Source organism: Mandrillus leucophaeus, unplaced genomic scaffold, assembly GCF_000951045.1.
Source record: "Mandrillus leucophaeus isolate KB7577 unplaced genomic scaffold, Mleu.le_1.0 Scaffold169, whole genome shotgun sequence".
In the NCBI taxonomy this organism is placed as follows: domain Eukaryota; kingdom Metazoa; phylum Chordata; class Mammalia; order Primates; family Cercopithecidae; genus Mandrillus; species Mandrillus leucophaeus.
In genome coordinates, this window is record NW_012101687.1 from 161,756 (window position 1) to 174,587 (window position 12,832).

The 12,832-nt window shown below is 40.6% G+C and overlaps 1 protein-coding gene across 2 annotated transcripts in view; it reads right to left on the bottom strand.

Annotated features, from left to right (window-relative positions):
• Nucleotides 1–12,507, bottom strand: part of WIF1 (WNT inhibitory factor 1) — a 71,684-nt gene extending 59,177 nt beyond the window's left edge. For both annotated transcript variants that reach the window (XM_011976559.1, XM_011976558.1), the window contains exons 1-2: nt 11,988–12,507; nt 11,360–11,499 (exon numbers count right to left, since the gene is read on the bottom strand). In XM_011976559.1, coding sequence (XP_011831949.1) covers nt 11,360–11,499; nt 11,988–12,135 — 288 coding nt within the window. In that variant the 5' untranslated portion in view covers nt 12,136–12,507. The remainder of the gene's footprint in view (nt 1–11,359; nt 11,500–11,987) is intronic.
• Nucleotides 12,508–12,832: the final 325 nt, after the last annotated feature.

Sequence of the window (12,832 nt, forward strand, 5' to 3'; positions counted from 1 at the left end):
CACCAATGATTCTCAGTTATAGGTACTTCCCTATGGGTTATTCATTATACTTAAAGTGCTCACCTCAACCCCACCTGCCTTGGCCACTCTGCCTACTAAACATCTTTCACGACTCAGGTCTGCTGTTACCTCCTTGGTGATGTCTTCTCCAGCAGGTAAGTAATTGCAAATTTACCTAATCAGGAGCAAAATCCTTAGCTTTATATTCCCATAGCATCTTTCTTAGGGCATTATGACCTATATGAAGTCTCTCTACAAATTAGGTGGAAGTTCCCCCTCTGGACAGAGGCAGCTCTGTATCCAAACTTGAGAAGTGAGGTGTGGGCTGGATTTCAGCTCCCACTTGCCCCTTTGGTTGGGTTCCCATATACATACATAATATCACAGTTACTATGATTGCCTTAATGATGCCACAGTCTTCTCTCCAGCTGGTGACTTCCTGAAGCCAGTTAGATCAGTTAAAACTCGTATTCTTAGGACCAAGGACATAGTAAGCACTGAAAAATGTTCTTTGAATTGTTGTTTTTTGGAATGAGAAGATATTCCAAAAGTTGTCAGAGCAGATCTGAGGAAAGTCTCTGAAATATATAAATATGTAGTGTATATAAATAGGTAAGTGTTCTTACCTATGTGATCTTGGGCAAGTAACTTAATTTCCTTCTTCTCTTGTTTCCTGGTCTACAAATTGGGGATAATGAGAAATGCCTGTCTCAGGTTACTATGAAGATTCACTGAGAGGTGATCTGTAAAGCACTCAGAAGAGTGCCTGGCCCAGAGTATATACCATGTAACTAATGACAGTAATAGGATACACAAAGGGTATTCGGAGGTGAATCTTTTAAAATTTGGCAACAAATAATACAATTTTGGAGAAGAGAATCTTTATGCTTCGATTTCTGAAAATCTGAAGACAGATCGTGCATTTGTAGAAATATATTACTATTAATGTTAAATGACTGCAGATCATTTAGTTCAGAGATAGAATCATAACATTTTAGAATTTGAAAGTTTAGAGATAATCCAAATTGCTTTTCTTATACATAAAAGTGTTGGGGCCCAAATGGGTTAAGTGACCTTTCCACAGTGTTTCTCCATCTGGCCCTGACCACATGTCCAGCCTCATGTCATCATCTCTCCCCTACCCCCAGCCCCTAATGTTCTCCTTTCCACACACCAAGTCCCAGCCTCATTAACATTTTCCAGAATGCACTTTCACAACTCTGTTGCCCCTGCTTATGATAGCCTTTCTCCCTGTGCCTTCCTCCCATCTCAGCTCATTAAACAACTTCACGAACATCCTTTGAGCTCCAGTTCCACTGTTACATGTCTCCTCGGTGAAGCCTTCCTCTACTCCCCCAGCCCAAACTAGGTGCATTAAACCCCCAGCCCAAACTAGGTGCATTAAACCTAAAACTAGAAGCTCTGTGTTCATACATTTATTTCGCACTTGTCAGAGCAAGGGCTCTGGATCCTGGCTGCCCAGGTTTAAATCCCAGCTCTGACACTTACTAGTTGTGTGACCCTGGTCCTCTGTGCCTCAGTTGCCTTATCTGTCCAATGGGAATCATAATGAGACCTACCATGCTTATTCATTCAGTCAACAAATAATTATCAGCTGCCTACTATGTGCCAGGAGCTGTTCCAGGACCTGGAGATATATGATGAACAGGACCAAGCCCTTGTCCTTACATTGAATGGATGAGTTAATCAATTAAAACCTATTATAATCAAGTATTACCATTATTCTAAGAGCCATGAAGAAATATACAGTAGAGTAGGAGACTCAGAGTGATGGAAGGAATGGTGGCTGTTTTATTAGAGAGGGGAGTCAGGGGAAGCCTCTCAGAGGAGTGACATTTAATCAGAGACATAGGGGAAGCCAGGGAGCAAGCCCTGCAGAAATCTGAAGGGAGTGCATTCTAGGCAGAGGAAACTTCACGTGCAAAGGCCCTGAGGCAGGAAAGGTGAGCTTGGGGTTGGGAGACAGGATAGCTAACAGGGCTATTGCCAAGTCAGTGAACCAGAGCAGAGGAAATGAGGCACTCCTTATTCCTGGCACCAAGATTTTCAGATTTTTATCTTCTAAATATTTCTCCAACCTGTTTTTTCCTCCTCTTCAACCCTGATCTCCTCTCAATCCCAGATTTCTCTCCTTACAGTTGAGCTACCCTCAAAACTACCCTCCACTCTGTGACGGGATAATCTGAACATGTATCTCCAACCTCATTTTCTGCTGCTTTCTAATTTTTCATTATCTGACCTGCCACTGCTTATAGACTAAAGTCCCAGATGCCTTCACATGATGGACAAACCCCTCTAGAAGATAGCCCTGATTACCTCTCCACTTCCTACCTTGTACTGGACACTCCAACCACACCAAAGTACCAGTTCCCCCAGAAAACTCTATTCCTGGTCTTTATGCCTTGCCTCAAGCTGTTTCCTTTCCCTAAAAACCATCCCCTCTTCCACATTTTTGCTTGGCTAACTCAATAGTGAGACTCAGCTCTGGAGTTACTTCTCCTCTATGCCCACATCATCCCCTGGGAGTACTTCAGTACTTCCACAACATCACTTTGCAGGAATCGTTAAGAGGATATGCTTATATATCTGTCTCTCCGGTTAGCTTCTAATTTTCTCAAGAGCAGAGAACTAGTTCTTAATCATGTTTTACCCCCAGGGCATGATTTGTGTTCTGGCCCAGGGCAGCTAAGCAAACTACATTCATCTCCTTTCTCATGCTGCCAGCTTAGGAACTTACCCTCCTGCTACTGTCCCTTTGTCCCAGACCTACAACACACAGCTGCCCATAATTCAGGTGAATGGGTTTCAAAAGATGCCTAACAATTTCCAAGATTCTTTCATCACATTCATCTAAAAAATCCAAAAAGAAGAAAAAATGTACAGTTCAGAAGGACAGACATCCATATGTCTAGCTGAGAAAAACAGGGAAGGACAGTAACTGTCCTGTGACTTTAGAGTTTGTGCTAATAGTAAGTTTTAAAAGGATATCAAATATTTGAAGATGCAGGCTTATTTTAAATAAATCCGTTTCCAGTGTTCAGCTTCTCATTTTGTAAACTTAAGGATCACTTGCCAACTTTAATTTCTATACTTCTCTTGTACTTTTCCTGGTACTTAAAAAGGTAGTGTAGAAGTTGAGAATAGATGCTAAGTCAATTCTTTTTCCAATTAACATATTATTTTCCTTATTTAAGCTCCCTTTTATGTTATGTTCAAAGTTCTAGACTCCATTAAAAAATGAAATTAGTTTTAGTTCTATGTACACACAAAAAGAATTTTTTTATAGTTCCAGGCCCTAATCTCACACACGCACACACACACACACACACACACACACCCCATCCTGGAGCTGAGAGGTGAGACTAATCATTGCAACTCTTTTGAGAGTTTATTAAGAAAGAAGAGCTAAATGAGGGTTGTGGAAAAACTGTTGCCGACCCAACACATACTCAACAATTTACTCAATACAAATTTGCAAGATGTTGCATCTACTCTATCCATAGCCAAGAAGAGAGAAACTTCCCTGAGTTGTTTCTATCTTCTACTTCTCTTCCCTGAGACTCTCTCTCCATTATTTGGCCCTGACCTCCCTTCACTGGGCTTCCATTACTTTTCAGATGAGATACAAAGCCCCTTAGGATCACCTAGAATATGTTTTCCCCTCTAAGACCTCTAAGCATTAGGACAGCCTGAGATCTCCCCTGGGAAGGCATTTTCCTCCCTTGTTGATGGGACTCATCCTTTGGGATTAATTCAAACATCACCTGCTCAGTGAGCTCAGCGAAGTGGCCCCAGCTCCCTTCCTTCCCCTGGCAGGAAGAAGAGTGGCTTCCTTTGGTCCCCCAGCCAATCCTGTACTTCCTAACCTCATTTGGATGAGTGAGATTAATATTTGTTTTCTAGAGTACAAGCTCCTAGAGGGCAGGTACTGGGTTTATTTCTCTTTGTATGCTCTGCACCTAGCTCTGTATTTGTTGATTAAGTGCTTGAGTCGGAGAGAAAGGCTGCACGGGAGAACAACTTGCCATCCACCAAGGTTCTATAGGAATGTAAGCAAGTTACTCACATGTAACTTTACGGAATTGGCTAAATTACTGCAGTAAAAGAATCCCTGAACTGACAAGGCCTCCTCCAGAGGTCCGGCAACAGGATAAGGGATATTTTCGCTGAACTAAGTCCTCAAAGTTTTTCCCTAACCACACCCATCTTATTCATCAGGGACAATTAAGTTAAATCAGTTGGATCCAAAACAAAATGCTTTATTGGATATCATACCTTTCTGCTTCACCACAACAATTTCAAAGATTTTATTTGTGCAAGCCATTTAGAATCAGGAATAAATAGGGAGGGTGCCAGTGGAGGGTTTGTTTACATGCTTTTACACCACCGTGAAAGGAAGACATAGCAGAGTTTACATATATGCCATGTAAATTGCCATCGAACCAGATGTGGCTTACAAGGTACCTTGTAACTCATCTCCTCTAAGCAATAAAGGCCTTTTTTCCTTCTGGCAAAAGTTTGAGAAACTTACTGCTGTTTTCTATCAGCAGATACAACAGATGGCTGGCACATGCCTGCTTTGCTAAATGAAATGGGCTTTCTGCAGAATTACTCTTTGATCCCTAGTGGCATGTCTACAACACCACAATGCAAAATACCACAGCATAGCAGAATCTAAACATTAAAGGTTTAAAGTTGTGCTTTTGATATGAGTATCTCCTGAAAAAAAATCATGCCCACAGTGTGTAAACATATTCACATTCCCACTTTGAAACCATGGAACAGGGGTCAGAAAATGAGGCATTTCCTCCATTTGGTGACATAAAACCACTACTAAGGTATGACGGCAAACCCCTGGAGTGCAAAGGTATGAAACCACTTGGGTCGTAACTACCAAAACAATCATAACTCTATTAGGAAAAAATGTAGACAGTACACATTAAGGGAGTTCCGTAATAATAAGTGTTACCATAACTGCAGGGTTGGAAAGAAGTGTTTAAGGGTGTTTGACAGTTCCTTTGAAGTTGGAGGGGGAATTCTTGAATTAAAATTTACCCTATTTTTTATTTTTTTGGTTTATGTCAAAGGGAGAAAGAAAGGGGGAAAAAATACTTTTAATATAAGTCTCTAACTCCAGTCCAATGGGAAACTTGAGATTGCAAACTGTAGCCAATGTAATGGGACCAGTGTTACATCATATCAAACACTATATTACAGAAACAGATCAGTAGGATGATTCTGTTTTTTATAAAATTAGCAATTATGTGAGTCCATTGTCAGATAAATGGCCTGTTTCTGTTTTCCCTTTTTTCCAATGGTGCTTTTCTCACTTTAAAGCTGAATTTGGATGATACTGACTGGAATCATTCACAAAGATACCAGTATCCAGACAAAGTTCTTAAGCCTTTGTTGTATTTGATTTTTAAATTATTATTGTTGTTACTTCTGACAGTTTTCAATAATTCAAGAAGTTTTTTTAAATTGATAGGGAGCTAGGCTAGTGTCACTAACTCATTTGTAACAAACCTTACACGTAGGAAAATGTTTCACTTGATACGCTGTCTCTTCAGCATATCTAATATTTTCTATTTTCAGTGGTTATACATAAAAACAAACACATTCCTGCAGTTTAACTCCATAAAGCCAGTTATTATACAATATACACATGACCTCCCACATCCCCAGGGCAGCAGACAAAATTCTCCTGTTCTCCTGTATCCACAGCAACAATTCAGTTTTGTTTTTAAACATCTGTAGATTCAGAAAAATGAAGCTACCCCACTGACTTTTAGTGGTTATAAGAATTCTGCACACTATACACTAGAAAAAGCTCACTTTAAGATCTGGACCTGTTGGTACAGATGTCTAGAGCTTGCCTAGCAATCCAGGTGGTAGGTTTGAAATTAATATTGGTTGATTATCACTCAGAGAATTTCTATTCCATAGACACCAATTTCACTCCAACCCTTGCCATCCATCTTAGAAATCCAGGCCCTTGGTCACAAGGAGGTTGGAAAGCTAGTACAGATGGCTCAGCATAAATCCACTGTCACTGCTAAAACAAAATGAAACAAAAGAAAACAAAACAAAAGCAACATCAAAAGGGATGCCCTGTTGTTAACTAAGTACTAGATTCATAGTACCTTAGCATATTTAGGCAGGTGATAGAACATATTATAGTTATCAAGATCAAGTCTATGAGACCCTTGTAAGTAAAGATCTATTTATATAACCTACCTAAATAAAAACACTTTGGTCTTACACCAAATTGGTTCATATGGAAATCAGCAGTGGTATCCTAATGTTTGATTCTGATTTGTCTAACAAAACTTCTCATTAAATTTTTACTTGAAAGTCATTGGGCTTAGAAAGGGTTATTTTCCAAGTAAAATGTTTAATTAGTGCCTTATTTAGAAAAACTAAAATTATTGCTCATGGCCCCTGCCTGTCTCAAATTTAGAGAAAAAGAATAAAGCATGCCTCAATGAAAAATATCATCTATTGAAAAGCTTTATACAAGGATAAAGAGTATTTTCCCTTAATTACTAAAAATCCATTAAGGCTAAGCTTTTGCAGTAGAAATTCTTCTCTCATCTAAAAGCCTTGAGAAGAGGCATGTCAGAAAATGAGTATCAGGTTAAATGGAGACAAAGTTGTCCATGAAAAATGGGAATTGCAGGGAGAGGGAGAATTCAGGAAAAATGATTTCAGGCAAGAAAGATTTGGGCAGACCTCAAAAGAAATTGATGAGAATCTGATGAGCATTAATAAATTCTTTGGTCTCCATAGTTATGATGACCCATGACAGTCATTGGTGTTATCATTTTGTTGAGTGATAAGCAGTGTAAAAATGATACCAGATAATAAATTATTTATAATACAAAATATCATACAATTTTAAACTCACACACTTTTTATACACATTTGATGTAAAATATTTTTTAAAATTATAAATGAATTCATTGTAGAAAAACCGAAACATAATAGATGAAGATGTAACTGGTATTTACATCTTGGAAGATCAGATGTTGAGCGAATGATTTTTTCTATGTCTGCCAACTTATTTTGTAATGGAATCAAAGAGAATACACTATATTATAGACCAGGGGTCCCCAACCCTTGGGCCACATATCAATGCAGGTCCATGGCCTGTTAGGAACCAGGCCGCAAAGCAGGAGGTGAGCAGTGGGTGACTGTTCCCCATCGCTTGCATTACCTCCTGAGCTCTGCCTCCTGTTAGATCGGCAGTGGCATTAGGTTCCCATAGAACTGTGAACCCTGTTGTGAACTGCACATGTAAGGGATCTAGGTTATGCACCTTTTATGAGAATCTAATGCCTGATCATCTGTCACTGTTTCTCATCACCCTCAGATGGAACCATCTAGTTGCAGGAAAACAACTCAGGGCTCCCACTGATCCCACATTATGGTGAGTTGTATAATTATTTCATTATATATTACAATGTAGTAATAATAGAAATAAAGTGCACTATCAATGTGATGCACTTGAATCATCCTGAAACCATCACCCTTCCCTGGTTCATAGAAAAATTGTCTTCTGCCAGGCGTGGTGGCTCACGCCTGTAATTCCAGCACTTTGGGAAGCCGAGGTGGGTGGATCACAAGGTCAGGAGTTTGAGACCAGCCTGGCCAACATGGTGAAACCCCGTATCTACTAAAAATACAAAAATCAGCTGGGCGTGGTGACACGTGCCTGTAATCTCAGCTACTCAGGAGGCTGAGGCAGGAGAATCGCTTGAACCTGGGAGGCAGAGGTTGCAGTGAGCCAAGATCACCCCACTGCACTCCAGCCTGGGCGACACAGCGAGACTCTGTCTCAAAAAAAGAAATAAAAAAATAAAAAAATAAAATTGTCTTCCGTGAAACCAGACTTTGGTGCCAAAACGGTTGGGGACCACTTTTATAAACTACTTAATTTGCATGAGAATCTTCCCATGGCCCCAAATGGATGTCTAGAATATCCTTATAACTGCTTCATTTTATTCTTCTGCCACTATTGCTGGACCCTAAGTTGTATCTATTTTTTAATTTTTATAAACATCATGATGAGGAACACTCTTGGACCTAAATTTTTATTTATGTCTGTGCTTATTTCCTTGGCATGAATCTCTGGATGTAAAATTGTCCAGTCAAAAAGTCTATATCCTGCCTTTTGCCATCAGAGTCTAACAGCCCTGCAAAAAAGTTTACATGCACATCAGCAGCATATGATAATGCACTGTTCTCCACATACTAAAACCGCTTCTAAAAGATCTGACCAAGTTGATGTGGGGAAATGAATTTCACTGTAATTTTTATTTGCATTTGTTGGAAGTGGAACATGAGATGCATTTTAAGTGGCCCAAGAACACTTTGGGTTACTGTAATGGTCCCCCATCTTTTGGGCCCCAGGGGCTGGTTTTGCGGAAGACATTTTTTCCATGGACCAGGAGGTGGAGGAATAATTTCTGGATGTTTCAAGCACGTCATATTTATCATGCACTTTATTTCTTTTATTATTACATTGTCATATGTAATAAAATAAGCATACAACTCACCATCATGTATAATCAGTGGGAGCCCTAAGCTTGTTTTCCTGCAACTAGACGGTCCCATCTGGAGGTGATGGGAGACAGTGACAGATCATCAGGCATGAGATTCTTACAAGGAGTGTGCAGCCTAGATCCCTCGCATGTTCAGTTCACAATGGGGTTCACAATCCTTTGAGAATCTTATGCTGCTGCGGATCTGACAGGAGGCGGAGCTTAGTCAGTAAGGCGAGTGATGGGGATCATCTGTCAATACAGACAAAGCTTCAGTCACTGGCCTGCCACTCACCTCCTGCTGTGTAGCCCAGTTCCCAACAGGCCATGGACCAGCACTGGTCTGTGGCCCAGAGGTTGGAGACCCTTCGTTACTGGACCAATAATTTATTGGAAGTAAGTAACACCTTACTGCTTCTGTAAGGTCTTCAATCCTGAGGTTATTTTAATGTTGTCCACATGTTGCTAAAACACTTAAATATAAAATTTAAAACTTCATTAATCAGCTATGTGTTTTGTTTATGTATTGCTGAAATGCCTAAACATTTGATATCATTTGGATGAAATAATCAGATAATGAAATGAAATTTTCATTTTCCATGTAAATGTTTTGATGTGGTTTGGCTTTAGCCATAGATGTTTCAAAATACTTAATTGGTATTGAAGTCATTTTTCCCATCTTCAGAATTTCTGTGCATTTCAAAAATGATGGTGCTGGGATCACATAACTTTAGTGAGCAAAATTAGCCATACTTAAATGATATTAAAAATAAAAAAATAATATTTTAAAGCATCTTGCTGCTTGGTATTGTGTAGATTATTCCCCCTTCCCACATTTTCCTCAGAAAGCAGATTTTATGTAGTAAGTTGTGGTAACCTATTCAAAGCCGAATGAGTAGAGAGAGAAAGGTAGCTTAATTGAGGTGCTAACATTGTCCTGCATCATTAGATCATCCACATAGGTGAGCAACACTCAAGCAGGAGAAAAAAATATTATAAACTTCATCTTCATGCCAGTTCCACTCTCCTCCCTAATCCCCTACAGGACATATTCCTAAGATTGTATGACATGTCAGTCCATTTTGTACTCACCAATATGCCAATATTTGCACACAAGCATTATACTATTAAGCAATAGGGGAGGCAACATGGAATTTAAGCCTTTGCTTCAAATTCTATTCTTCAGCAAACATAAGTGAGAAAGAGATAGAGAGAGGAGGGAGGGAGGGAGAGAGGGACGGGGGTGGGGTGGAGAGAGAGAGAGAGAGCGAGAGAGAGCTATTGGCACTTTCTGCTTCTCCTACAGTTAACCAGTTACCAAATCCTTTCAGCTGGAGGGGTGCAGTTCAAGCTACCTTTTAGTAGTTCTTATGAACCCATAAAGGTATAGGTTAAAAAATGTCTTTTCAGAAATATAGAATTAATTGGCCATTTAGTTAATGACCATCTGATGAGTGGTCAACCACAAGTAAACAGATTCAGCTGAAAAGGAGATAATGAAAGGCCATTCATTGGTTTATTACTGATTTCACAATATTCCCCACTTAATTGTTTATAAAGTATCTATGAAGAGGGACTTGTAGGGAGAAAAGGAATAATTTCCCTATAGAGCAATAAAAACCTCAATGACCCTATCTGCAAAATGGGGGTATTAACAGCAGATGACTTTCCCGTTATAAACCTCAATGAATCCAAAACCTCAATTTTTTTTTTAACCACATAGCAATGGAAGTTTTGAAGGGCCTAGATTTGATCTATTTCAGAAGAAGAAGAAAAAGAGAACAGACTTGAGGGGAAAAAGACAGCTAAAATGGTCATGTCTATACCATAACAGGTAATTAGAGGGAAACAAAGTGGTTTCTCAATTCAAAATAGTTATTTTTTTATAAAGTGTTTTCTGTATCACATTCTTCTTGAAAATAATCATTTAAGGAACTTTAGAATAAAAAGACCTCAAAATGTGGTTTTAATTATAATTATAATGATTTTCATAGTAGACACATTTTACCAACTAATAAGCTAAAGAATTTATTACTTACCATTTGTCCTCTAAAGTAAATTCTCCAATTGTACAAAAGAAATTAAATTCACATAAGCATTTTATTCTTTCTTTCTAAAATTAGAAGCCATAAAATGAACAAAAGGTAACATATAAAAGATGCTAATGTGCTAAGGAATAAAAGGAATGCTTCTTCATAAAAAATAGATTGCAGTTTTCTTTTCCATATGAAAGCATTTAAAATGGTAACTTGAAAACATAGGCTGCAATATTTTACAACTTTCTTACATGACACCTTATGGATCTAACTTCTACCAGAAATATGCAACATTCATACTCCAGTGAATAACATTCAACATACTGGCTTTTTAAAAGTGCACAGTGTCAGAAATACTTATAGACTTTAAAATTTGTTGTAAAGTATAAAGAATGTCACAAATGATTAGAAACTACTATGGGAAAAGAGTCTTTTAAGTATGTTAAATTTTAATGTCATTGATTACAGAAACACAGTGATGTTGGTATTGGAGATCTTTATATTTCCAGCAGCCTCAGGACACTGAGTCTTATCAGAATAGTGGGCTTAGGCACATGGCTTACTCTTTTTTTTTTTGAAAATCATTAATTTATATGGCAACTTGAAATAAATGGAAATTAATTCTTTATTTGCTTTGGCAATCAGATGAGAAATTTCTCTTAATAACTGTAAAATGTGCCAGGCTACATACTGTACAGTACTATTTCCACCTGCCATAAGGCAGTGGAAATATTAAAGGGTAATTTTCTCAGAACTTACCTGCCCTGCAGCTTGCCAGGTAAAATTCATGGAATGGATATTGACAGGAATAGCTGGCATTCTCTGTTGCGCTTTTCTGAAATCATGTGTAAAAGGTGCCATTTTCCCCTCTGAAACAATCAGGATATCTTCTTCAAATCCTGGTTTTTAAAATAATACAACAATCAAACCAGGTAGACTTGAAATCATCTAAATCAGAAGTTTCAAGCAAAAAGAAAACTAAATAATTAGTATGGGTCATTTCTGTTCACAAGGCATCTGCCTTCGGTACCATCAGCGCTACTAAGATTAATTGTCCTCCGTGGATGATGAGAATGATGTCAACAGACCCATGCTTTCAGGGAAAAGGGATGGACATGGAGTTAACCGATGCAAACAAATGCTGGGTGCATCTAAAAACGCAGGTCTATAAAAATTAACAACAGCACGATCAGAACACTAGATCAGCTTTGGTTTCTTAAAAGAGAAGTTTATAAGCTTTCAGATGGAAAATCTCTAATTAAAAGGTGGGAACACTCTTTTATGGAAATTAAGTTTTAAAACACACGAAATGCAGGTATCCCTCCTTCTTGAAGAGTGGAGAGAGGAGGACACAGGCAGGGGAAGGCGCTGGACGCGGGGGCCTTACCTATGAGTACTCTCGCCTGGTGAGCATCGATCCACAGGTACAGGCTCTCCTCCCGCGGCTGCCCGGCCTCCGCCCGCAGTGCCAGCAGGCACAGGAGGATGCTCCAGAGCCAGAGAGCGGCGGCAGCGAAGGCGCTCCTCCGGGCCATGCTGCTCAGGACCTCCTTGCTGCGGGGTAAACTCCTTGTGCCGCACCTACGCAACCTGGGGCCGTCAGATCCTCAGCTGCGCTGCAGCTCCCTCAACCAGAGCTGTTCCCGCTTAGACGGCTGGGAGCGTCGCTTCCCAGCCTGGGTGCCAAGGAGCCTGCGAGAGCAGGAGGAGGAGGGGGCAGGCAGGACGGGGGAGGCGGGGGGGAACCAGCGGGCGTGAGCCGTGCAAGAAGATGGGGCGCGGGCGGGAGTGGGGGTGGCAGAGACGTAAGACTGGCAAAGCTGGCGAGGCCGGCAGTCAGCGGGGCAAATAGAGCGAGAACAGAAGAGCGGGAAGGGCTGGCGCAAGCGAGGTGCGAGCGAGTGGTGCCTGCAAAGCCCGGGCGGCCGCCACTTGGGGGCGCTGTGGGGTCCTCCGGGGGCGGGGCCGCGCGGGACCCCCGAGTCAGCGTTCACAGCGCGGTGAGCCCAGTCGAGCGCACGCGAAGTGGGCGTGTAGGGCTGGCGAACCCGGAGAAGGACACTCAGAGACCCCTGGGACGTCACTCGCCTCGGGCCAAGGGAGGCTTCGGGGGAGGGAAATGGGGAGAGCAGACAATGCTGGGCTTGACTGAGCGCTGATGATGGTGATGGTGAAGAGGGTGATGACTTCTGTTCCTCCTCCGGCGCTGACTGAAGGCGCAAATTGCCCATC